This window comes from Protopterus annectens, chromosome 1.part1, assembly GCF_019279795.1.
Source record: "Protopterus annectens isolate FY-2018-M chromosome 1.part1, PAN1.0, whole genome shotgun sequence".
Classification (NCBI taxonomy): domain Eukaryota; kingdom Metazoa; phylum Chordata; order Ceratodontiformes; family Protopteridae; genus Protopterus; species Protopterus annectens.
This window is the reverse complement of record NC_056726.1, coordinates 237,998,812-238,024,843: the sequence shown is the minus strand read 5'-3', so window position 1 is coordinate 238,024,843 and position 26,032 is coordinate 237,998,812. Positions and strand designations below refer to the sequence as shown.

The 26,032-nt window shown below is 37.1% G+C and overlaps 1 protein-coding gene across 1 annotated transcript in view; it reads left to right on the top strand.

Moving 5' to 3' along the window:
* The window catches only part of SLC35F1 (solute carrier family 35 member F1), a 1,996,989-nt gene that overhangs the window by 982,786 nt on the left and 988,171 nt on the right, over positions 1 to 26,032 (top strand). The window contains exon 2 of the mRNA XM_044074280.1: positions 19,700 to 19,875. Coding sequence (XP_043930215.1) covers positions 19,700 to 19,875 — 176 coding nt within the window. The remainder of the gene's footprint in view (positions 1 to 19,699; positions 19,876 to 26,032) is intronic.

Genomic DNA, 26,032 nt, shown 5'->3' with positions numbered 1-26,032 from the left:
ACCCATTACTGCCTTAATTTAAAGCAGCTAGGATGGCTCGAACTTCAAAATCTAATTAAATTCCATCAACTTACTATAGCCCACAACACTCTTTACAAACCTTCCAAAACGCCTGTTCTTTCCACACTAATCACTCCCTATAAAAACCTGGAATCCTTAAGGTCTTCTCAGAAACTTCTAGTACATACTACTAAAACAAACAACAAGGCTGGTGACTCCCTTTTTTCTAATATAGTTGGAAAAGCCTGGAAGCTCCTCCCAAATTAACTCTCCACATTTCCCTCACTATCCTGTTTCAAAAACAAATTGAAAATGTTCCTCCAAACTCACTGGTTATGCCCTTGCTCTAAACCTGACTAGTCTATATGTCTCTAAATACTTTGCTCTTCCTACCCCGTCTACTCATTAACAGCAACTCCTTCCTTATTAGACTATTTTACTAACTATCACTAGAATACCTTGATTGTATTAACATCCTTTGTTATGCCTGTATTCTGCACTGTAAATTTTACTGTGATAACCTGTAATAGGTACTGTTAATAGGATTTATTTGTCTCATGTTTCATTAGTTGTTATTGTGTTAATTTCATTGTTCTAGCTAGGAGGTTATCTCCCCGGGCCTCTACTGAAAATGGACATGTATCCAGTTAGACTAGCCCGGTCAACAAATGTAAAATAAATAAAAATAAAAAATTGCCTATTGTGTGACCTTGAAGAAGTCACTTAATGAGGCAGTGCCTGGTCACTCATAAAAAAGGACTATGTGTCCAGTGGGCCTACCTGGTTAAGAAAGTGGTACTGTTATTATACTAATTCTTCTGGGGAAAAGATGGTTTCAGTTTGTTCCACCTTAGCATGACTCATGTAATTGGGCTTTGCTGGATTTGCAGGCTATTCCCTGACCATTCCTGCATGGTTGTTTCATCTGTGCAGTGTTGTATTGTGAATTTATCTTGCAATGAAAATGCTTTTCTAAGAATAATACTGGAAGATGTGCTTAGTTCCTTTCTTATGTGGCTAGTGATAAAAAGCATATTCCTTCCTTGTTAATTACGATTCCTAATTTACATGAATCGTGTACGTGTTTTTGCTTTGTTTAACATACATAGTACTCAGGAAACATTTGGAGCAAGGAAGTTGCTATTTATGAAATAGTACAATCACATTTTCAAGTTTATGCTTTGTATTTTGTTCAGTGTGTCTTTGATTGTACCCAATGGCATCTGCAGGCTTCCAAAAAACAGTTACCTGTGATTGATTAGTCTCCTAGTAACAATACTCATAATGAACATTTTACGACTTAAAGTAATTAAAACAACTAAATTAAAGATGACTCTCATTGAGATAATAGACATGAAGATGTTTGTTATTAAAAATGGAAAATATTATAAATGCAGTCATTAACTTTTGAAAGGTAACTCAGCTTCCATTACATCTTTTCTATTGCTGGCTAGATTTGATGACTGATGTGCTTATATCCATAAAAATTAAGGTATTCATTAATGTGTATAGATAATAATGCATAATATATGTATATGTGCACACACACACATATATATATATATATATATATATATATATATATATATATATATATATATATATATATATATGGTTTACCTTCAAAATGTTGAATGAGACATCGTCAAATCCACGTATGTGAAGTCCGACCTTTGAATGTTGAAAAAGTCGAACAGCAATATTCCTTACCATACAATCTCGCCCCCTTCTTGACTCATGTTAGCAATTATTTTTAGGTGTGGTACAGTCGGAAATGTCAAAGTTTGAATATTTTTTAGCATTCGGACCATTCAATATGACGGATTTCGCGAAACAAGCTAAACGATGTGAAGAAATGGTGAAGTGGAATCAACATTATGAAGGTAAACTATATATATATATATATATATATATATATATATATATATATATATATATATACGTATATATTCATAAACACATGCACACTAGCAAGCACTAAGCTTTATATGTAGACAGATCAATTACTGACAGTTTTCATGGGATGTTGGCTGTGCCATTTATGCTATTTAAATGCACTTTCCACTCATTTAAGTATCTGATATATATATATATATATATATATATATATATATATATATATATATGTATATGTGTGTGTGTGTGTGTGTGTATGTAAATGTGTGTGTGTGTGTGTGTGTGTGTGTGTGTGTGTGTATGTGTGTGTATACATGTATCTGAGTTCATCCCTTTTCTGATAACTGCTATTATGCAGGTGAAAGACATGGGAACAACCAGATTTTAGTTTGTGTGTATAAACCTGGCTTATCTACATTTGTATGCATTCAAATGCAGTATGATTCTAAAGACTGGTTGTCTCAGGTGCATTAATTTTCCATATTACTGGAGAATGTCAGTATTTTCTCACCAGTTAATAATACCAAAGTGCAGACATCTTTTACTTCCTGTGCAAGTGTAATTCCACCAAAGAGTGATAAAGAGACAGATGTGTGCTGTCTCTGATTTTTATTTTGCATTTCTGTTGGATCCTCATGCCAAGATGATCACAGTAGTGTAGTTACTGCACACCATGATGGTTGCAGTAGGAGGTAAGGCCATGGTAGCCATGTAAATTGTTACTCCAAGGTCAGTGCCACCATTAAAACAGCTGACCAAGAAGCAAGACTTAGAGATATGTCTTACCACCTAAAAGTGGTATGTCCATGTGGAGCAATGGGATTATGCTGACTGGGCCATCATCTTATAAGCCCAGGTAATTGAAGATCCACTGACAGGGTTCATGGATGTGTAGGGAACTAATTACTACAACTATGACAAAGTCTAAAATGCTTTACTCGCATGGGTGCTGGGAAGGGTCGGCAGGGGAGGATAGGAGGGAGTCGCAGTGAGTGGCAAACCTTGTTCGACCACCCTGGGGGGATGAAAGCAGACTAGGCTCACTGCAATAACAGCATTGAGAGCTCCATGCTGCAAAGTGTATACCACATGGTTGGGAGACTGCTCATGTGCTGCTCATCCCAAACCCAGCAATTATGAAGTTACAAGGTTGGTATGGGGAGGGTGGGTTCGAGCCCATTCCCTGGCCACAGTATGATGCTGCATCATTGTCTTCAGTCTGCTCACTGGCCCAGGATGTAGATCTGGTTTTGCCCAAGAGAAGCTATGTTTGATCGAATCGACCCAGCAAATAAGGACATGATCTGATAGACACTCGTCAGCTGCAGGGAGGAGCAGATAAAGGTTTTTGCCACAATTGGTGCTATCTTAGAGACAGAACTCAGAACTCTTTTAACTGAACATTTTCTCACTGTGTGACTTTAACTATGTAATTATTTTATGGATAAAACCTAATGGTCATCATTATAAAACTAAAATGATAGAAATGATAGCAGTTAACAAATGTAAAAGATCTTTTACTTACTCCTTTAAAAAAGTGGTGATGCCAAATTGACCTTAAAACATCAATAGTTTTGCTGCTGTAGTAGAGAGATTGTTATGCTATGAAACTATGTCCAGAACTAATAACCAAAAAAGTGTGCAGCACAAAAAGTGTCATAGAAAAGCAGGCAGTATAACCAGTAAAATAATTCTTTAATAAATCAAATAGAACTGTTAATACTCAGATCCAGTTTAAATAAGTATTCATTGTAATGACAAGTACAGATCCAATTAATTGGGTTTATTAAATTAATTAAGTTCAATAATTAACTAACCAGATGAAGGATTGGGCGCAGAAGAAACAATGGTATCTTAATTCAGCCTAAAAAGCAATAATACTAAACCAGTTCAATCAAAACTTTAGAATTTTTTTAAAAAACTCAATAAATAACCAAACAAAAGTATGAAGGAAAAGTGCAAATCCACATAAGAATGCTGAACCACATAAAAGTATTATCAAAATAAAACAAAAACAACAACAAAAAATTGTCATATTTCAAATAAAATCTGAGTGGCGTAAAAAATATAAAATCTCAAAATCAAAAAAATCTTAAAAAGTTTTTTATCTGCTGCCAGTATTTAACAATTATAACATGACCTGTTTTGCAATTTAGCTGCTCTTAATTTAAGGACAGGCTATAAGGAAACAAATTTATTAAGGACAGGCTTAACTGTAGCATCCAGCCTCAGTTGCCAAAGAAGTTCCTTGTATTCCAGTCTGTTCAACAAAGCACCCCACCCCGGCATCCTTGGGAATTATTTCCAAAATGCCAAATACATTTTTTCAAAATCCTGTGCATGACAGCGAGTGCTTGTATAAGGCATTATTCAGACTGGCCCTCTTCATATCGTAAAGGTGTTCGTAAATCCTTTTGGCCAGTTTCCTCTCTGTTTTACGTACATAGAAATCATTACATTGATTACAGACTGCGATGTAAACCAAACCTTTGGAGTTACAATCTCCCCTCTTAAGGGTGACAGTAGTTTGACAAATGTTCTTTAAAGTAACTGTTTCATTCCGTAGAATATATTGACAATAGTTGCACCTACCACATGTGCTTGTGCAAAACTTCAGTGCAGGTTTGATCTTTTCCAGCAATTTGTATGTACAGAACTATACAACTTAGCTTGTAGCAAAACCTAAGTCCTGCTGTAAGTGAGGAAGAAAAGGTTCCATAAATACATTTTGTACTAATGATAGTAATGCTGTTACAACTCTGAAAACTACTACCTCTAAAAATATACTATGAATGGTATGTTTATGACATGATAAATTATCTGCAGGGATGGTTGGAACTGTGTCCTGCTACTCTCCTACTGCAAAATTATGTTAGTGCAATGTCTTTATTGATAGTAAAGAATTGTAAGTACTGTTAGATTGAGGCAAATGATAACACTTGTAAAGGATTTGTGTGCATTTAATCAGAAAACTGCAACAAAAAAAGAAGTAAAAGTATGCTTTTATGATCAAAACAAGCATATTGCATTACTCAGAAATACAAACTATAGTAGGGAAGGAAACTTATCTAGTTGCCCCTGTACAAAATTTAACACATGGTATGATATTATGTAAAGGTTTTCTATACTTTAAACTGATAGGAAGCAATTTGAGAAGATACCTGTCTTGGTAGACCACCCTAATAGTCTGGGAAGGGGTTCTACCAAGTAAAAAAAAGCCAGTTATGCCACTGCTGCAATTAGAAGAAAGGGAAAGGGAGCACACAGCAGACATATGCCGTACAGTATATGAATACAACAGAGATCTAGGCATACTGTTGGAAAAACCTAAAAGCACACACATTTGACTAAAAGAGGAAGAACATATACTATCTTAAATAAATATTTCAATATACCATATGGCATTGCAGTTTGCAAGAAGAGAACCTGTCTTTTTTGCAAGACTTGGAAAGGTAAGAAAAGCTCTGGAGTGGGAAAAACAAGCTTTTCATCAAAAAGGAAAGAAAAAAATACTTTTAATTCAATTCTGCCTAAATATTTTAAGTTGTATTTATAGTGATCTGTGTGGTGATACTTTTTCTGTTCTTTTCCACTATTTTCCATGTTTTTAGCCAAAAAGGTTATCTGTTTGTATCTTTGTAGTTTGTTCTGGGACCTTAGTCTTGTAGCTTCATTTGCAGTTGTGGAAAGATTGTGTATTACTGCAAAATCTCGGCATTGCTTATACATTATGCTGCACTTCTATTGACATAAGTAGAATTACTTGTACAAGCTAGTTGTTTGTATTTTGAATTCTGTCTGAGGCCTGAGTCGTGTAGTTTCATCACAGATGTGGGAGAACTGTGAAGTATTGCAGATTTGAGCATTATTTAGTCATTTACTACCGTATTTTTTCCATAAACAATGTTACTGATAACTTTCTGCATAATCTGGTGAATTAGACTGCTGTCTTGTGCCTTAGACTGTGGTAGACTTAAAGTAATGGGAGTATTGTGAATTCTGCTCCAGGGTTGGTGCTTCAGTGCTTCCACAGGTGTTTATATTCTAGTTTGGCTGCTAAAGTCATATAGTCTGTTTAGCATTTACTGTACCTATATAAGTTGTATTCCAGTGCCTTTCTGTTTCCCTGTTCATTGTATCCACCCCAGTTCTCACTAAATGATAAGTTAAACTTTCTGAAATTCTAACTTACCTGGGGTCATTGACCTGTACCTCAGAGTCATGGGACCAGAGCTCTAATATTGGCTTTATTTGATTAGATCCTTCTCTAGCTAGCCTGCTTCTTGAAGATTGAATTTTTTCCCAGCTCTCCCACCCTTTATCCTTTGAGTTTTAAATGGATGAGACTCTGGCTTCTGTCGCTTATGGTAACTTGACTTCCAGAGTCCCTTTCTTCCATCTTCCATTGCTATTGCCTGCTGTGTAAACTATTTAAGTACTTTTCACACCCAATGTTTTTCCCAGATAATACCGAGTGTCCACAAGCAGAACAATATTGTTCTTGAGTAAACCTCCTTTACTACAAATAATTTCCTGCTCATTTCCCAGAGTTCCTATCTGCTTGGCACACTCACCAAATTCTGAGGGGGTTCTGAATTAATTCTGCTCCATCCTGGCAAATAAGAAATGTATTTTATTATTTGTTTTTCAGTTCACTGTTTTAGAGTGCTATGGATTTATTTTTGCTTTATTTCTTGATTTTGCACTTTTTGTCATTTTAAAGGTGTCTACTACTTAAAACCACCTTGTCCAGATAGTTTGTTGTTTTGTGGTTGCATTACACTGTCAAGCAATCTCATTTGTGTTTTACATTAAGAAGACTTTGATAGTCTTATCTACTGGCAGGAGGTAGTGGCCTAGTCTGAGTTGGGAAATGTATAAGAAGATGTAAATGTAGACATTTTATTGGCCAGAGAACTTACAAGCCAGCTTCTTGTGTTAAGTGCCTGTATACATTCCATGTATCTGTGCAGCACTGGTTATGCCTTGTATAGATACAGAAACCTAGAAATCAAATTTTCCTTGTAAAACCACCTCTGAAACTGTACCAGTAACTTGGTAAGTGTAGTGCAACTACTTTACACATTAAGTAGCACAGAGCAGCTAGTCTGCATGTTGAGGACTGCACTGTCCCCTGTATTTAGTATTTTACAGCTTAGTCTAATCTCTAGCCCCAAAAGCATCTTCAGTTAGTCCACTATTAACCCCTCATGCACTGGACCCTTGTAGCTCAGTCAGTGAAGGACCTGACATTATGGATATGCACTTTCCCCATTTTTCCACAGGCAGTTTGGTGGATACAAGTTTATTGAGACAATGTAACAATTGCCTTATGTTCACTGATAACCTTATAATTCTCAAATATATAAATGCGTATGTGAGAGATGGATATACACAATGTCTCTGGAAGCAAAACTCTTATGCACAAACATTTGTAATAATAATCTACATGAAACACAGACACACACTGCACCCACCACACATAGTACTCACCCCAGATATATACCTAATTATGCTGAGGCACTTAAATGCAATATTCCCAAACAACAAAGACCTCCCAGACATTCAGCCTGAAAAAATTATCCTCAGCAAACTTGAAAACTCTCAGCAGAAATAACACCTAACTTTGCACATACAGCCACACTCAGTGGAGGCTCAACTACCAAACCAGTAAAGCAAGCCAGTGCACTACCCTGGACTCTAGTCACAGGGGACTCCATTGTACAATATACTGATGCCCCATTTACCGGACTCAACAAGAGAAAATAATGGTCAGTTGTCTTAAGTAAATGACCTGAGATGTACCTCCCTAGATTATATGAAGCGAGAGACATTATGGAGCTCTTAACTATGTGTTACAGACTGGTATGTAGCTAGCATAAGTAGCATTCTACCTTCACCAAAGCTGATACCACAATATGAGTAATGATTGTCTTTAATAATTGGTTTGGTTTTAGGTGTCATTCCAAGGGGATACAATATTTGTCACTGTGGGCAGACATGATTAACAAACCATGCTACTTTGCCAAAGGATGATCTGCACATACCCTCTCTAGGTTTTCAGATATTGACTGAAACATTCCTCCCTATAAAGCATTTTTAGGCAATGCCAAATTGACAAACCTCACAACATCGCAAAATTTACCTGTGGACATCTAAAGGTGTTACTACTCAATGTCAGGAATCTAATCAACGAGGTCCACTCCCCAAAGCTCTCCTCACCTTGGAGAATGTGGTCATCTTTGCAGTTACCGAAATCTATCACTACAAGAGTTCAGTGCCTTCCACACATTTAGACCAGCAACTGCATACACAGAAACTAAAGGTGGAGGTGTCACAGTCTACATCAGTAGTAAGCATAACTGTAGGTTGGTTAAACAAGATTATGCACTGAAGTTCCTCCACATCCATATTATCATAGACAAAGTCCCATACCATATCTTAGCAAGCTATAGGTCATCCTCTATGCCCCATGAAACCTATAGCTCATGTTTAGACCTATTGGAGACAGTCACCATTCGACCAAATACCATACTCATGGGGTATTTTAAATATCCATCTGTAAAGTGGGAATCCTAAATTTGCAGGCACAGAGATTCCTAGACTTTGTAAACATAAACATGCTATGCCAGTTAGAGCATATGCCTACTAGAGGTACAACGATATTGGACCTGATACTCACAACACTGCCCATCCCCCTATTCCCCAGTGTTCTGTCCTTTCTGGTAGGGTCAGAAAACAAAGCAGTCTCCTTTGAAATAAGAATTAATTCTGTAACCCCAGCAAACCTTGTAACAGTTAGAAATTACTCTAAGGCAATGTATCCTTTATTAATTGCTAATCTGTCAAAATGTCAAGCCCCTTCAAACCCAGATAACACTGCAGCCTATGCAGAATTATTCACAGAAGCTCTGTACAAACATGTCAGTGATGGCATAGAGGCCGCTGTGCCTACCAGAAGTAAGTCCAAAACTGACTTTAAAAACAAATCACCCTGGTGGAATCCATTGTGCAACAAAAGGAAAATGGTCATAGCTAAAATTTGGATGTGTAACACCAAGAAAAAGATAAAAGCTCTCTCATCAAACTGAGTAGACAGCTAAGAGGACTAATTAAGTCCAACAAAGGAAATTTTGAGGTAAAGCTAACATCCCAGGCCAAAGACAACCATAAGGCTTTCTTTAGCCATGTCCAACACCTCAAAGGCAGCATACAACAGTCTGCCAAACTGCTGATAAATGGAGCCACATTCACATAACTGGGCCATATAGCAAATTGTCTGGTTGACAAATTCAGCACCAACGTTACCCTCCTTGCAACCTCAGCTGCCCTCCAGGAAAATACCATCTAACTTAATCCCTTCAACTATTAGTAGGAAGCAGGTCTCATATGCACCCTCTAAAGCCAAGAATACAGCTTCTGTGGGCCCTGACACTATCCCAGGATGCCTCCTAAATAGCCCAAAATATGACCTATCACGGCTACTGGAGTCACTATTCAACCACAGCATCTGAACAGCCTTTGTGCCACACAGAGGGAACATTGCAGTAGTCAAACATCTGCACAAGGGCTGGCCATCAATGGATCCAGGGAACTACAGACCCCTTACTCTGACAAGTCTCATATTCAAAGACATGGAAAAAATTATAATGGAAATGATTGACACAAGGATGAATGAAAAAAAAAAAAACTGGACCCAACCAGTTTTGTTTTGACAAAAATGCCTCATGAACCTGATGACTGATGGACTTCTTTAAGAAAGCCAAAAAGGTAATGGATAAAAGCAAAATGGTTCTTACTGCATATCTTATTTTAACTTATTACCATACTACCCCCACTAATTCCACTCAGCATTGTAAACAAACTCATAGAATTAAACATAAACCCCTGTTTATCTCACTGGATAGCCAACTTTCTCAGAGACAGCACCCAGGAAGTTAGGATTGGAGAGCCCACCTCCACAAATAGGCTGGTCATCAGTGAAGAACCCAAGAGCTCTTTGCTTGCTCCTCTCTTCATTGGCATTTGTTTTTTCAGAAGTCAAGGCCAATGTCAAGAGCCTAGAGCTTACCAAGTTTGCAGATGACTGCAAGCTAGATCAAAGCAATCCCAAATACCTACAAACTACTAAAAGGTGTAAGGTAGAACACAGACACACAACTGGTGCCAAAAAACCATGGCTTAAAATGAATGCAAAAAATGCTTAATATACTTTTGGTTTTTGAAGTTGGCCACCACTTAAAACACCTAAAAAAAAAAAAATGACAGAAAGTAGTTAGGGATTTATTATGCGGGTGAGTAGATACTTCAATGACTTTCAAAAGGTTGTCTAAGGTTGTAAGAAAAGCATTATGTGTCACTCAAATTATATATAAAATCTATTGCATCTTGGTCCTAGGTCCATCATGCCACTCATATACTCTTACTCTGAAAATTGTCATTGAGTAAAAATGCTAAAATGCCCCCCAGCCACAGGGGAAAGGAAAATAATAAACACATGAACACAGTGTCCTATGCAGAGCTATTTTAAGGCCTGTCTCTATACTCTCTTTTCTACAGACTGCTGGGAGACAATTTATGGCTGGCATACAGTGCATCATTGTATCCCAATCTGATGGGCCTTTTGCATGTCTGCAAAATCAAAAGCACTACAACTACAGGATCTAAGGATTTAAACTTTGCTTGCAACATAAATATGACCATGGAGGGTCAGTGTGTAGGCTTCAGAGAATCCCCTGTTCTGATTAGGCATATTACATCCAGGGGAAATTTCCCTTTCTCTTTCTATTCAAGTGAAAATCAACAAAATGGAGGGATAGGAATTTGTTTGTGTCTGGATACCTATTTATATCTCTGATGGACACAGGCAGCCATTAAATCTCTGACTAACTAACTGACATACAAAAATAACCTCTAGGCACAATACCAATGGGTGGGAGGTTGAAATTATATATATGCCCTCCCCTTATTACCCCCCCCTAATATGTTATACTAACATATACAATAAATAAATAAGAATGTAAATACATACTTAGTTGCATTTCAGCTGAAAATGCTGCAAAGCACTAAATTGAAGTTGTCAGCAGAACTGAAGATAATGAATCACTGAGAGGGTATATTCTGTAGGAATAAAGTCAGGAAGTGTGGAAAATACACTAATTGAGCTAAATTCTTGACTTTCTATTCAGCTAAAACAGAAAGCCTTGAAAATTGAGAATTGTTGGTAGCTGATGGGTATTGAGGTGGAGAAATGTAACAATTAGCTAGATTTCATCAGGGTAGTTAAAGAGGGAAAAACAGCACCTGGTCAGAGTTTAAACCAATTTCTTTCAGTAAAGGAAGACCTTTGACAACAAATATTTGTAAGTAAGGGAACGAGTAAACCGAAGGTAAATTGTATTCTGAGGTATCCCTTTTAAAAGAACTGCAACCTAGAGATTGAAAGGAAATCGAGGGGTAGTGCTCTGTGATACTGAGGCAATTAGAGAGCAATCTAGAGAAGAAAAATTATTTGAGAGAGTGTTGTTCAATCTCTCTGAAACAGAATGTGAGCAACATAAAGGTGAGGAAGAGAAGGTAGTATGTGCTGAGAAGCAAGATAACCTTGATCAAACCCCTAATGATATTACTCTTTAGCCAAGCTATGAGAGCTCTAAGCAAAAGATTAGATAATGTACAGAACACAACTGACACTGAATAATACTGACATGGGTTGCTTTTTCTATGAGAACATTTGGACTGTAGTATCTTTATTGGGAAGGTAGGATGCAGTACTCTTTACCTCATGACATCCTGACCTTGAAGAGCTCCATAGCTGGCCTTCAAGTTCACATTTTCATAGGTTCTTATTAAGCTTGCAGCCATGTAGACCATCAAGGAGCTGAGCCACATCACTCAGTACTAGGTCAAGGCTAACAGTGTCCCCCATTATATAGAGTTTATCCACTTATCCCCAGTAAAAAATATTATCCATCGAATCATTCAGATCGGTTTCAAATGTAATCAGGTTAAAGTTTAAGAAGGTGAAGTGGGAAGGCGGCACTTTGAGCAGTGTAAAGAAATATAGCTGAAGTTGTAGTGAAAGAAGATGAACAGGGTGATCTTACTTCTTTCTTGCTATACTTTCAGTTGCAAAGTTTTTTTGATGGACAAAATGAGTATACCTGGAGTAAGAGACCTCATCAGGATCCTAAATAGCCTAATATTTTTTGGCCAAAACACAGAAAAAGAATGACAGGATGGAGGATCAGAAGACTGAGGAATCCAAAATGAGTACTAGCTCTTGCGTTATGCTGTGGATCAAACCATAAAATTCTAAGTGACAATTAAGTATACCATACAGAAACACAGACATATGCAATGTACCTATGACAAAGCAAGTCATTCAATAAAACAGAGTGACATAAAGGACACAGAAACTTTAGACGGTGTGGCTGTGTAGATGCATCAGTTGTGGTCAGCCGCATGTGTGTGTTTGAGTAAGAAAGTATCTGGGTAAAATGTTCTGATGCCTGTATCAAAAGTTAGATAATAGATGTTCAAAAGTATGCAAGTAAAACTCAAAATTATACTACAGTGAGTGTAATAAAATATATCTCTCTAATGAGCAAGATAACAGTGTTTCACAGGGAAAAACTGGTTGCCCTGAACAGTGCAGTTCAGTAAGTTTACTCCCAAAGGCAGCTAAAATGGAAGCAAAACATGTTAGAAACTCTGGAAATTTGGCCAGTAAGTCAAGGATACCAGCATACCACAACCATTCACATTACAAAAGGTAAAATGTGTATATAGCATTCTCTATGGAAAAAAGGGATTTTTGATAATTGCAAATTAACTGCTATTTTTGTATCTGTAGACATTTAAGCAGAAGTAGGAAAAGTTGGTAAAGAGGGAATATCTGTTTTACCCATATGTGTCTTTTGGCTTTCAAAGTTTAGCATGTTTGTCTCATTTACTATTAGAGACATCATCAGAATGTACTTTCTTCCAAAAAAAAAAAAGTTTTTAAAACAATCACTTTATTGTCACATGATCAGATACATCCATTCCATTTACTCTTATCCTGAATCTAATTTTATCAAGATATAAAATGGTATTATAAACAAAATATTATGAAACATGTTAAAAATACTACTAACAAAAAAATAATAATAGTATGAACACCCAACCCTTCATAAAATATTATAACAACGTTCTTAGTAAAATGCATAATTAGAAAAACAATAGAAATGATTGAATTTGGTGAAGAAATAAAGATAAGCTGTATGCTTGACTTTCAGCTAAATGGCACAGAGTATTGCGGAGTAAGGACGTTTCTGTTGAGGAAATAGCAGGTGATTTTATGTCTGCCATTTACTTCCCCATTGCCTGGTTTATCAAATGACTTTTTGTAAAGACATGAAATAATATGAAATGTTCCCCTTAATCATATGGATAAAGTACATTTTTGGTCCCTCATCTGTTGTACGCTGCACTGCAAAGCTTTCTGGTCAAGCACACAATATTTTAGGTTGCTGTCTTATGATCAGTTTGAAATACTACATTTTGCTTCCCATGATCGTAATGTGCAGAGCAAACTGTTTCAGCTGCATTCTGTAAAATTAGTTTCTCAGCCCTCTCTATATTACCTTTGCCAGGTATGTAATAGCATCTGCTGGCTGTATTCATTTGATCTTTAATTGCTTTCTTTTCAACAACACAATGTATACCACATACTAAATAATGTTATTAGGATAATAAAAATGAATCCATAAGTTACAATTTGTGCAAAATTGAATTGAGGCAGCATTTGGTAAATGGGAAGGACCATGTCAGTGTATACTTCTTCCCTAATACAGTAGTGTTAATATGGCTATTTTTGTTAAGTGGATTTGTGCATCATTAAGTTAATACAACATATTAAGGATGTATTAATTTAATTGTATACAGAATAATTGCTTATATTTAGCTAAAACGTGTCATTATCTAATACCGCAGAAAGTCACCTGCCAAGAAATGAGGGCCACCTTGCACTCTGCTGCTTTCCTCTGTTCATCATTGTCTATATACGTGAAACGTTTACATGCTTCCTCTTAGTGTTCTGAAAAGGTAGCTCAAAATAGCACTTATGAAAGAATCAGACTTTTCCTGAAGTGTGTTCTTTTTAAACTTTTACCAAATGATGTCTGCGAGCATGTAGAATAATGCAAAATACATGTGGCTATGCCTCATTACTCTCCATCACAGGACAGAACTTGACAAGTCATCAGAGCCATATTGCTGAATATTTCTTCCCAAGGATCTTTTTATACCTAGCACTTTAGTACAGCTAATATAGCCCTTACATGCTGTGGTTTCCTGCCATAGTCAAGTCACAGAATGACATTTGTCAAGCATTCATAAGCATGCCGCTCCGTGCTGCATTCTTAGATAACCCATTAGTGCTATTTGGTTAATGTAGTCTCTGCATGCTTTGTTTTACTCCCCCACTGGATTTCACAAAATCATAAAGACCATATTGCTAGTTATTACTTCTCAAGTGTGCTCCAAAAGACATCTGTAAGCATGTACAATAAACTTAAATATTCATCTTGCTCATTATTGGCTATAAATTTCCACTTATGTGTATCAGTCGACAGCATGAGTCAAAGAAGTAAAATAGTGCTCACTTACATACACAGTTACACACAGAGTGATTACATTGAAAATGGTAAAAACTGAATGTTGCCCTAAGTGTTTGTGAAACATAATAGCAACATGGAAGCTGGCTTGAAGGTAAAAACAGAATGGCTCAGAATGAATTACGTTGGTGGGGGTCCTTTACCATGTCAGGGAGATTTCTGGTGGTAGCAGTTCTTCTTGGAATGTTGAGTGAGGCTTACCTGTTTGAGTAGACTGTATGTTTTTTGGCAATTTCATCTGCTGCTGTAAAATCAGAAATTTGAAGGATTACATTTATTGTAATATTAGCAGGATAAAACAGAAGCATACTGACTAGGTATAGACTGTGGCATTTTCCACTGTACATGTGTGGATCCTGATAACTCAGCTCTGGCCTGAAAAGTTGTAGTTTATTATACAGCTTCATTCATTAAGCTAAATCATATTCTGCATGTCACTCTGTTCTTGACTGTATACTGTTCCTGATAGACTTTCCATGGTCCACAGACATTTTAACTTCATAATGTTCCCTGAGGAGGTTAGGCTTGTACTGATTGCTGCAAGATATAGGCACAACTCATTTACAGTTTTAGAGATTTTATTACATATTGCTGCATGTAAACATTTTTGCAGTCATAGTAATAGATGTGCCTTTACCCTAAGAACTATGCATTGCTTGCAATGGATCATAAACAGTGCCTACCATGACAGATGCTTGGCAGAATGGAGCGAAACAACTTTATACAGTTTTTTTACTCCCTTTAGTAATAGCTAAGCTGAACAACCAAAAATCCACCTTGTGATTGTTAGAGGTCAGCATCCACCAAAGAGTCATACAGTAGGAAATTATATAAAATTTATTGAACGTTACAACAACAAAAAAATGCCAAAAGGTAAATAGTGGTAAGCGCTTTCGTCCGTGTAAATGCAGGACTTTATCAAAACCAAAATGCACCCTATTCAACACTTTTAAATAGCTGTCACATACAGCTAATTAACCAGTAGGGTTACAAATGACCTGAAACAGTGCTCTTAAAACAGCAGGTACTTAAAAACCTAATATGTGGTAAATAACCTGCTTATAAAGCCGTACTCTGATTGCACATAAAAAGACAATACAACATTCTCTTATAAAATCAAAGCCCTGCCCTTTAAAATAGGAATCAATGACAAATGTTCATTCATACCAGGAGGACTAATAGCGTTAAGTCTCATTTGCCATCTCAATTCACTTTTACCTATATTATTTGCCCAATTCCCTCCCCTAAAATATTTTACAGCTACTTCCAAAATACCAAAACTAAAACTAGTATAATTGGTACATATCTGTGTGTGCTTATGTAAAGCATTGTTAGAATTTTTGGTTTCTGTGGCATAAAGATACTCGTGTATACGTTTACAAAGTGTCCGTTTGATTTTTACCAGTGTAAAACCCATTACATTCTTGACAGGCACTAACGTAAACAAGGCCTTTACTCCCACAGTTTCCCCCCTGCTAGTCCTACCTTTTGAAAGGGTTCACCAATAAATATGTGCCTCTCATTCATAACACGTGGGCAATAGTTACAAGATCCACACTTCATAGTCTCCTTGCCATTATTTTTATTAGAAAGTGGGTGTTCTAATAAAAACTTCATATTGTGTCGTACTTTATAAGTGAATAATGGCATGTTACCCAAACTTTTGTTAATATCACCATTCCCTTCTAAAATAACCCAATTTCTGCTCACTATATTACGTACCTTTTGTCCAAAAGGCCCAAAAAAGGTTACCATAGAGTGTGAAAAATGATAATTATTTCTTTGACCAGTTTTACTGTTTGCCACTAAACTTCATCCTAATGGGGGGTATACTTAGTTTCCCACCCATCTAAAATCTTCATACCTAGTTCTCGGACCCATTCCTCTGGGTAACCCCTCACCACAAACATTTGTGTGAGATTACCTAACTCCCTCATGAAATCCATCAATGTGGAACACATCCTGGCTTCTCAAATCATCTGTCCTCTCACAATGTTCCTCTTAATATACCACATGTGATTACTACTGTATGCTAAAAACTGTTAGAATATGTTGGTTCCCTAAATACTTTTGAGGTAAAAATACATTGGGCCTGATCTCTCCCTATAGGAACATCTAGATAGTCTATGGAGTCCTTAGAATAGTGTTGTGTGAATTTAAAATAACAACACACATTTTTGATTTATTGAATAAAGTTGTCTAATACTACTTCGGCACCTTTCCAAAGGATGAAAATATCATCCGAGTAATGCAGGTAAATCAATCACTGACTTTGAAACCCTAAGTTAAATATGTACCTTCTGTCCCATGATGCCATGGCTAGATTTACATACATAGGGGCACAGCTAGACCCCATCGCTATGCCCATCAATTGCTTATAAAATTAATTCTCAAAAGTAATAAAGTTGTTATACAAAATCCTTTCCATTACATCCAAAACAAAGTTAATCAAGGTGCCATTTAGTGATGGGAAATCTAATAAGGCTTCTAAAAAGAGTTTCAAGACCCTTGTCATGTGGTATAGAGCCAAACAAATCAATCACATTAGTGGTTGAAAAATCTACTGTGTCCACATAAAAGTCTTGTTGGATTCTAGAAAGGAAGTCCCGTGAGTCAGTTAAGACATGGGTAATGGGACGTAGTGTGTCCTTCAGTAGACGATCAACAAAAACTCCCAGAGAATAAATTGAACTATTGTGTGCTAAGACTATGAGCCTGTAAGGGGGTGATCGACATTTTTGTGCACATTCGGAATGCCAGACACTGTGGCGATATATGGGTGCTCATTAAACAAAAAGTTAAACAGTTCTTCATTGATAACACCTTGTAGTAAACTGTCCTCTAAAAAATAATTGTAATTTATGGTGTGCAATGTTAATCTCATTTTTTGACACATTCTCATACATATTTGTGTCACACAACATACTAGCAACATTGTTAACATAATAATTTTTGTCCACCAACACAATCCCTCCTCCTTTATCCGACTTCATAACTCTAATAGTATCAGTTTCTTTCAACTTCCTCAAAAGTGCAGCCTTGTCCTTACTTAAATTGAAATAATTATCATTATTAATATGGTAGGCCTGATAAATCTCCTGGGTACATATTTTCTCGAAACTTGCCAGTGTGGGGTGTAATGGAGGGTTAAAATGCTCTTTTTTCCTAAACATATTCCTAGAGCTGTCTACTTTGTCTTCACTGTCTTTAAAAAACAACTGGAAATTCAGTTTCCTAGTGTATAATTTCAATTCAGTAAGGACGTTGCTAACATCAATAGCCCTACATGGTACAAATTTAAATCCTTTTTTGAACAGTGAAAAATGTGTGTCTGTAATCTCTCTGTCCATATAGTTAAAAATGTTAAACCCCTGGGAACTCATTTTACCTTCAAAACATAAAATAATTTGATCACCATGTGTGATATCAGTCAAAATCTGTTGCCTCTGTTGTTTCTCCAAAAATTCCTCTGACCCCTCTGTGGTTGCCCCCATGTGGTTTGTGGATGACCTAAACAATTCTGTCTATTTCTATTTATAATCCTTTCGGATCTACATAGTGGTGAAAAGTCTTGTTCAAACACCTCATTCACCTCACAATTAAAATCTGTAGACTGTGTAAAGCCATTGTTCCCCTTTGACCTAAATCATGGCTACTAGAGCCTTTTTCCACCCCAAACAAGTAATTTTTCTTTTCATTCAAAGGTGACACACAAAATAACTCTTAGGGAGTGGGTAAGCCTCCTTCTGCCTGTACTACTGTTCATCCCTCTTAACCTTTTTCTGTTTGCGAGCTAAGTTTTCCCTCACTTGTTGTTCACTCTTACCAAAAACATTGTCATACCTGTTCTTAAAATTCAAAAAATTAGTATAATTTAAAATCTCATTATTAAGAACATTAATGTCCTCCAAAAGACCATTGATTTTGATAGTGTTAATTCTAATGATAAAGTACAAAAGTTCAATGCCATGCTGGTTGAACATGGCTAACAATTCATCGAGTTCTTATTGTCCCACAGTCAACCCATTCGAGAATTTACTCATTCTTACCCCCCTTAGGGACTCTTTGAACACGAATGCATTCAGTAAGGTATGCACTGTCCACCTGCAAGTTATGTACCTTACTCAACTTAGCCTCAAAAGGTTGCAAATGGTTGTTTAAATCCACAGGTCTAGTGGTTTGCTCATCGTGGGTGAAAACCGGCCCCTTATTCAACCACTGTTCAAACCGTGAGGCCCAGTTACAGCTGTCCCCAGCTCTTCCAGACCCTGTGCCTTCACCCTAAGAACTACACATTGCTTTCAGTGGATCATAAACAGTGCCTACCATGACAGATGCTTGGTAGAATGGAGCCAAACAGCTTTATACAGTTTTTTACTCACTTTAGTAATAGCTAAGCTTAGGAAACTCATGCATGTGTGCCTGGATTCCACAGAATACAGGAGACACAAGTAGTAGGGTCTGTCTGTGGTAAAGCCTACTATGACTGGAACATCTGCTTTTAAGGCTTGCTGAGATGCTGAACATCCTGCTTCATCAAAAAGTCATTGTGCGCTACTTTTGAGACTGCAGCTTGCTGTAGCATCCCGCCGTAATCTATGTAACACAATAGCGCAGTATACTTTGAGATTGTTCAAGACTTTTGAAGACAGATAGTTTTTGTGCAGAAAACTGTCTTTGCTTGATAATGAGGTGATAGTTTAAGGATCTTTATGATTTTTTTGGTGGGGGGTTGGAAAACATCCACAGAATCCAGTATATGCATGTTTACATTAGGTAGAACATTAGTAGTTATATTGTTAATGCAAAGAATACTGCATTTAACAGCAGCGGGTGTATGCTTAAGTTTTAGTTATTGCTAAAAAAAGTAGCATGTTCAGTTGCATGACAGCTAAACATGCTGAAATAAGAATTCATAGCCACTTGACATATATGAATTTTGCATAGTTGTATAAAAGAATAATTCAGATTTTAATTATTAATGGCATAGAAAAAATTTGGTGGCCCTCTTAATAAACAAACTTAATACCATCAAGGTATCTGCTCATTTCTATTTATGTCTGTCACCAGCATTTTGACACTCAGTCTGGCTTGTGCCGTTCTTGTATGTGAATTCTAACAGTCGTGTGTCTTGTGTCTTTCAGGGAGCTGTTCTTGTCTTTGGCCCTAGGCCAGGTGTTGTCGTTGCTGATCTGTGGCATTGGCCTGACAAGCAAATATTTGGCAGAGGACTTCCATGCGAACACTCCTGTCTTTCAGAGTTTTCTGAACTATATTCTCCTGTTTTTGGTCTATACCACCACCCTTGCTGTAAGACAAGGTAAGCATATGTGACCAATTAAACAACTGTAGCTGTTATGTACCTTATGTTGTGGAATGGAGCAATTAGTTAACCAATAAAATATTCAGAGTAAGGCTAAGCATATTTTTCTTTACTGAGATTATGTCAAAGAATGAATTTTCACAGTTGGATATAATATTTACTAAAGAGCTTCCAACAGTTATTTCCAAATATTTTGCATAGTAATACCACTGTTAACTTATTTCATAAGCAACATCACCTATACAGTTGTACATTAGGAAGATTAAACTCTTGTACTGTACTGTAATAATTCTGATGATGCAGAATAAAACAGTTTAATATATATATATATATATATATATATATATATATATATATATATATATATATATGATAGTGGGAAGAACTGTGAGGATGTGTAAGTACGCACTTTGACTAGATTTATTACAGAGATATTCAGCATCTTGCTGGTATATCGTTCAGTCAGATGTTATTTTTAAAACTGGTTCTTTGTGCGTATTGTTTTTGCAAGACTGCATAATCTAAAGCCTGAATGCTAGGATCTTAACTTGAGAAAAAAAACTGTATGGTGCTGTTAAGATGGTAGACAGAACAAAAAATTGCCTACTGGATAAAGGGTTTTGCTTCTGGACAATTTATAAGTACATTTAAGTACATAGCACAAATACGTTAGTTATACAGGGTGCATTTTGGTTTGACAACAGGTGTTACATATTAATTGCTCACCACATATAATTTGTATGAAAGGCAGTGTTGTATTTGCCTTTGGGGTGTCATATCCAGGTGACAGCTTAGTTTGATTATTATCAAAGACATTTAACTTAAATAGTTGGTACTAAACAACATGAGAGTATGGGGTTGTCTCCAGACTTGGGCTTGGGGCCTTCTAGACAGCAAGTTATGCATAAAATCCTGTTCCGTCATTATCACTGTATTGCATTATTTAAAGTCTGATCCAAATGTCTATCTGATTGATACCTTTTATCTTCATGATATAAATCTTAAAACTGAATCATAACATAGAATTTAACCTTTTAAAAGAAAATAGTTTTACTTGTTATTTCAGAATATCTAAATGCAGTTATTCAGTTTTTACACATGACATAATCTTCAAATGTTTGTAGTCCTAAAATGTCAAGTGTTGTCATTACAATTTTCTTCTCTAAGCTTTGTAAACAATGTAACTCTTAGTTTGTGGTTTCTGATGGATTTTCTTTACCCTCAAACAAAAATGAAGATTTTTTCGGCAGTATGGCAAATGTTTCCCACTTCACAAAGGGGGAGCCACTACTGATCTCGGGAACTATCGACCTATTAGCCTGATGAGCTTGGTCTGCAAGGCCATGAAACGTATCATCATGGAACTCATAAACAAAGACATTGGTAACTTCTAAACTCTGGATCCCACTCAGTTCGGGTTTGTGAAAGGCAGATCATGCCTCCTGAACCTGATCGACTTCTTTGAGGCAGTCACCAAAGCCGTAGATGAGGGTAAGGTGGTTCACACAGCCTATCTTGACCTCGCCAAGGCTTTCGACACCATCCACCATTCTGAATTTATAGCTAAACTCACTAAAGTGGGTGTACATCCCTACGTCACAAGATGGGTTGCCAACTGGCTCACTGACAGAACCCACACTGTAAAAGTTGCAGACTCCAAATCTGACCTCAAAGCAGTGACAAGTGGAGTACCACAGGGTTCCATCCTGGGACTTCTCCTTTTTGGTTTCTACTTCTCTGAAGTACAGGCTAACACAGAAGGCCTGCGGCTAACGAAGTTCGCAGATGACTGCAAACTAGGAGCCATATTCAAGTCCCTAAATGATGTTCATAGGTTCATAGGTTAGTACTAGGCTAACTGCCCTTGCGAGCCATTTAAAGCCTAGCCAATTATCCCTTGTGAGACTCAAACCCTGCACCTTGAGTTTATAAGGCAAACACCTTAACCATTATGCCACCCTCCCACATCCTACAGAAGGGCCTCGCTGAGATAGATGCCTGGTGTCAGAGCCATGGCCTCAAAATCAATGCCAAAAAGTGCAGTGTCATCCCCTTTGGTAAAAACTCTGTACCCATGAACTACCACATAGGCAGCAGTCTACTTAACACCGAATGTGTGATAAGAGACCTTGGAACCCAGGTGGACAGTAGTCTCTCCTTTGATAGTCACATCGTCACAGTAGTCAGGAAGCCCTTCTACGTGGCACACCTCATCATGAAAGGGTTCTCATCCAGGAAAAAAGAGGTCATTGTTCTCCTCTACTCAACACTCATTAGACCCATTATAGAAGACAACGCTCCTTTTGGAATGTACCTCACAAGACATCTGCAGCAGCTGGAAAGACCACAGAAGTACCTCACAAAGAGGATTACTGGCCTCAAACAAATGCCCTACACTGACCGTCTCAAAAAACTCCAGCTTTACTCCGTAGCATATCGCCTACTCCGAGGTGATCTCTGCCTAACATATAAAGCTATGTCAAACCCAGGGCTGTTGGACATGCTATACCTAAAGAAATCCCAATCCCTCCGAGCTACACGCTCTAGGGACCTAAACCTTGTCACCACAATAAACAGGACATGCTGGAGGGATAGATTCCTGTCCCAGAGACTTCCCATACTCTGGAACAGGCTACCCATCTATGTCAAGCAAAGTTCTTCATTAGCACTCTTCAAGAAAAATCTTGATGAGTGGATGGGAAATAGGAAATACACCCCAGGAATCACTTCTGTATCTCTGCTCGACAGTGGCACAGGAAAATAACTTTCTTGGGTGGCGTAAGCCAGGGAACCTTGTTGGCTAGGCCTAAGTAGGCCCTTGGGCCGATAGCCTAGTACCTACCTATGAACCTATGACCGATTGGGTTATTTTGCATAAGAGTGGCTTGAAATTACATTTTTTGAGGTCAAGGTGCTGTGTCATTTATATGTTTTTCAGTACTCCATGAAATGTATAAAAGCAATATACTGTTTACTCCTATGCGAAACAGATAGTAAAACTAAACTGCAACAAACAGATTGCAGAGAAATTGCAGCTACTTTCATTTAATAATTCAGGATTTTACATAAACTACTTCCGCATGTTCAGTAAGAATTAGTGGGAAAAAGCAAAGCATACCAGGTCTGCAGCAAGCAAGTTAAAGTATAGTGATCCTTGTAAACCATTAAAATTTCTAGTTTGACAGGATCATTTCAAACGGTTGATATGTGATACTGGAAAATCCAAAGGCAGAACTATGATTTCTGGAAATAAGCTTCCCTGCATGCTGTTATCTCAAAGATGTTTCTGGTATTTGTAAAAGTGGTCTATGTGGGTACCAAAACTATAGATCTGAAATTAGTAATTTAGAAACCCCAAGGATAAGGTGATCTTTGCAGTAATTTAGGTGTCCTGTTTTGATATCAGGCAAAAAAAAAAAACATTATGCTAGTCCACTGACAGAAAATGGTGGAAAACTGACGTGATGTGGTATCCGCTAGTTTTACAAATCAGCTAATTGAGCTTGAAAGCTAGCAAGAGCCCTTCACTGGGTCCATTGGTCAATTGGTTTGGTGACCAAACTCAGATCATACTGGTCATTAAGACGCTTGATCCATGTTGGTACTTGTAGCTGTTAATTTATTTACCCAATTATTTCTGGATGGTGTGAATTGATGTGCTAAGTTTAATTTTTGAGGGAGGAGAATTGATTCCCTTTCTGTAACACTACCACTACACATGAAAGCTCAGGCTTAAATGTATGCTGTAATGCACATGCACAACATTAAATCTGTCCCTTTTCTTAACCATTAATCTAACTCTGCACTGCCTACACTCACACAAAAACTCACATCCCCAATGCCGAATCATTCAGAATATCTGAAGGTTTTATCATTACTTTCCCAAACTCTCACTTAACTTACCTTAATTACATGCACTTGATAATCCATTCATCTGAAATCTTAAAATGTCAGTCTGACTGCATTTCAGAGTCATTAATTCTGCTGAAAAGCAGCCAGTCATATGGAGTGAATGACATCCATTCATATAAATATAGTGACCCTCTTCTACTACTATCATACTCAGTTTGTTCTCTTTGCAAAATTCCTTTAACTTATGTATTTAGCACACATACTAAATTAATCTTAATGGACATCCATACCTAACTTTTAGTGAAAATATTGACCCATTCAACAAAATTCAGATGCAGCACAGCTCTACTGATATTTCCCATAATGAATCAAAGCTATAACAAGGGAATTTCTATTGGCAACGTACCCATTTGCCCCCCCCCCCCAGCTGTCCATATTTGAGTGAGCTAAATCATGGCTTGTAATGTGTCTAAGAAAAGTCTAACAGTGTAACAATTTTAATATACTATTTTTATGTGAGCTAAGCTATGTTTTTAAAGGCAGAAAACTGCCTTAAAAACCAAAAGTTTGACTCTTAGCAAACTGTCTATAAGCATGACTTAGTGGCAGTTTATAAATAGTTTATAATTGGAGTCCTGCTTGCCCCGTACTTTACACAGCACTGTAATAAATCATAAACTACAGTATTTAAGACTATTTGCTGAAATAAACGCACAAAAACCCTCTTCCAGTTTCTCTGCATCTATTATCTTGTCTGATTTAATGCAAAGCATGAAAGTCCTGTCCTGCATACAAGACTGTAATTATACAGAATATCAGGCTATTTTTTTTCTTTTGTGTCTTGTACATTGCCTTAAGCAGCATGTTGACATTTATATTTAAGAGCCATAATGCCCTCCGTGTAGACTTCTATTTTAGTGTCCCTTCTTTTTAAGTGTATAGACCCAACTTAAAATTGCTGTAATATTTAACAAACTGCATATGTTCACATCCTATTTGTTCACAAATGTAGTTATAAAATTCACAAGGAAATCCATCTAGTTCCTTGAGTAAAAGCAGTTTTTGCATGGCCACTAACCTGTATAATTCACCCACTTTTCTATTTATAGCTTTAGTTATCAATATGCTAGTCTAACCTTTTACCTGGAAAATGTGTTTTTTATGCACATTACATCATTTATTATTTTACCTTGCTTTGCAGTATTTAAACCATTCGGTAGTAATCTTTAATGACCTGTTTGATCCTTCCATATTATTACAAGCTGTGAAATGAGATATGATGCATTACTTTTGTATAATTACTACACCCTTTTACAGTACTGCGGTGGTGGTGCTGCGGTAGCATTGTCGCCTCACAGTAAGACATTGTCCTGTTTGATTCTCAGCTAGAGCGTCTTCTGTGTGGAGACATGCGTGAATGGGCGTACCTTAGTTGAAGGTTGTGCGCCACGGCCGGCAACTCGGCATGTAAAAATCTACTGCCAATCCCCTAACTGGGAAAAGCCGAAAGACACAACAACAACAACACCCTTTTACAGCAGATAGCTGTTGTTATATTGCTTCATTCTTATTATAGTGCTCCTTACCTGTCTTGTGCTGTTCTTCAGTTATAGCCTTCCAACATCCACTAACAGTTAGATTCTCTGTATAGTGGCTTTTTTTTATTTCTGTCTGTTTCCTTTCTTTAGCAATAGGTTCGTAGGTTAGTACTAAGCTAACTGCCTTTGTGGGGCCATTTTAAGCCTAGCCAATTACCCCATGTCAGAATCAAACCTTGTACCTTGTGTTTGTAAGGTAAATACCTTAACCATTGTGTCAGCCCCCTACCATGCAAATTCCTGTTGTTTTCAGTACACATGGCTGCTTTATATTCATTTAGGTCTCATGTATATTTTCTGTCAACCAAAAAGCATTATGTCTATAGCTAGTCTGTGACTCATGAAAACATCCATATTGCCAATTTTATGACTCATGCCCTTTTCTTTTTGTTTACATTAAACCCACTTCAATCACATCATATTTTTCAGATAATAAGTTTATTTCACATGCTGTTTTGAATCCATCATATTCAGGCAAAGTAATATAATTGATTAGACGATGCAAATGATTAAATGTATAGATACTGCATCAAGAAGTGAAGAAACTGAAATAAAATAAGTCTGCTGATTGGAGATGTCATCTGTAAACAGTATTCTTCTGCATTCCACAATTTAAATTACCATCCTACTAACTCAGAGGTGATTGGGAGACTAGGGAAGGGACACATTGCTGGTTTGGACTGTTTGCAGTAGAACAGAATTAG